Genomic DNA, 2007 nt, shown 5'->3' with positions numbered 1-2007 from the left:
TATGTTTCTAAATGAAATAATATTGTTATAATCATTTATTTCATATTTAGTTATCTTATTTTTGGAAAAATATTAAAGTTCTTTCTTTATAGGCATGCCATGCATGATATCATTAGGTAAAATCTCAAAAGAATTGCTTGCGTGTCAAGAGTTAATCTTGATAGAGGACGGTGTCTCAATTCACACATATATAAACTCATTCAAAAATGACTTTTATTGAGAGAAAAACATTGTAGTTGAAATTTAAGATTTAAAAGTACTTTAGCTAACCAAGAAAATAGTGCAGAATCCATCATATTGGCTACGAATTCCAAGTGGAATTATCAATTTCCACTGATCACAGATATCAGCAGAATTAATCTCTACAGATGGAGGGTTTTTCTTTCTAGGAAAAATCGAGGGAAAATATAGAAAAAGAGAGATACCTTAGCGTTGATGCATGCAAGGCTAGGCCCTTGACCTACCTTCCCCTTATAGGAAGGCTAGCTGCATCACAAAATATCGTAATCTGCATCACAAACTCAGAGAGGGGCATCCTCCAGCATAAGATTGGATGTTCCATCAACTGAAGCTAGAGTCTCCGCATAATCATAAGCTCCAGAACTTGATATTGGAACATCAATGACTTCTTGGCTAATTGGATCATACAAGAAAAAACCATCTTTTTCATTCGGGCTCTTCAGGATTATTTTGCCTCTCCATGCCGATATTGGCCATCCAATTCTTGACATTGGCCCAACAGTAAGCAACTTACTCCAGCTCTTGTTATTACCACCCATTCTACTCTCATTCAGCACCCATAGATCAAAACTTGAGTTTGAACTACCTTCGAGAAATACAAAGAGTCCGAGAGAATCCTTGAATCCAGTGATAGTCATCGAATAGTTCGGACTCGATTGATTCAAACCCGGCAGCTCTATCCTTCTAAACGTATCAGTGTCAGAATCAAATGCAAGGACTACTTCGTTGGCCAAATTTTCTACTCCACTTACCTTCCAACACAATTCACCCTTCACAGCAACAGCATCGCTAAAGCGACCGCCAAGCAGCGCACCGTCTTCAACTGTTCTCCAAGAATCTGTTTTCCAAGAGAACACCAAAGCTCGAACAACAGAATCCACTCGCCTTCTATCGTAACGAGTTATTAGAGTGCGAGGGTGCAAGAAATACCCAATTCTGACTAACTTATAGTCATTAATCTTGCTGCCATAGCCAAACCCTTCAGCAAGAAGATTTATACACTGCTGGGGCCCTGTAACTTTCTTGAACTGTCTGGTAGCAGGATTCCAAAAACCATAATGAAACATACAGCAACCAAAGTAGATTTCCATGAATAGCAAACCGCCACAGGAACCCTTAATACGTATACGTGGTTTGAGAGAATGATCCTTCATAGATGGTGGTATATGCACGACACGGAGAGTGGTAGGTTCAGTGTAGTAGAGCATTGATATGGGGAACTCATCGTGAGAAAAATGAAATACGAGGGAGGAGTTTTTGGTGGATTGGTGTAGATGGGAGGTGATAAATCTAGGGTTGGTGATGACGGAGAGCATGGGTTTAGAAACAGATTTGAAACGAAGGAGGGTTTTGACCGGTAGTCTGGCAAGAATATCTATGACCATGTCATTGTTGAAGGAGGAGCAGATGCTAGCCGCCATGGTTTTGGAGTTAGAGCCGGTGGGAACAATCGCTCAAGGGAAAAATATAGGGAGGGCAAGAGGCCTAGGGTTTTATAATAGAGAAGCAGGATTAAAAGCAGGATTTTATTATATTTTAATGATTTTGTTGACAAATCTTCGGGATTTGGAGCTATCTTTTTTTTAAAAAATAAAAAACAAATTCTACTCTAATATTTTTCCTTTTTTCCGGTCATTGGAAACACGGAAAATCCATATTTAGAAGAGAATGTGGGTTTTATTTATCAAGAAAGAAAAATAAAAATAATATTTTTTAGATTTTTTTATTGTTAATATCAGCATATTAAAAATATATAAAAACATTAAT

At 37.8% G+C, this 2007-nt stretch overlaps 1 protein-coding gene across 1 annotated transcript; it reads right to left on the bottom strand.

The window, feature by feature from the left end:
* Nucleotides 1-288: 288 nt before the first annotated feature.
* Nucleotides 289-1675, bottom strand: LOC133675270 (F-box/kelch-repeat protein At3g23880-like). The gene has a single exon (XM_062096595.1). It carries the CDS (start codon nt 1659-1661, stop codon nt 522-524), a length of 1140 nt encoding a protein of 379 aa, XP_061952579.1. The 5' UTR covers nt 1662-1675; the 3' UTR covers nt 289-521.
* Nucleotides 1676-2007: the final 332 nt, after the last annotated feature.

Source organism: Populus nigra, chromosome 16 (assembly GCF_951802175.1).
Source record: "Populus nigra chromosome 16, ddPopNigr1.1, whole genome shotgun sequence".
NCBI lineage: Eukaryota > Viridiplantae > Streptophyta > Magnoliopsida > Malpighiales > Salicaceae > Populus > Populus nigra.
Note: the sequence above shows the minus strand (reverse complement) of the source record. Positions and strands in the feature narration are given on the sequence as shown.

Bases quoted from the DNA above. Each gene is read 5' to 3' on its own strand.
- LOC133675270 (XM_062096595.1), bottom strand. From the start codon at position 1,661: ATGGCGGCTAGCATCTGCTCCTCCTTCAACAATGACATGGTCATAGAT.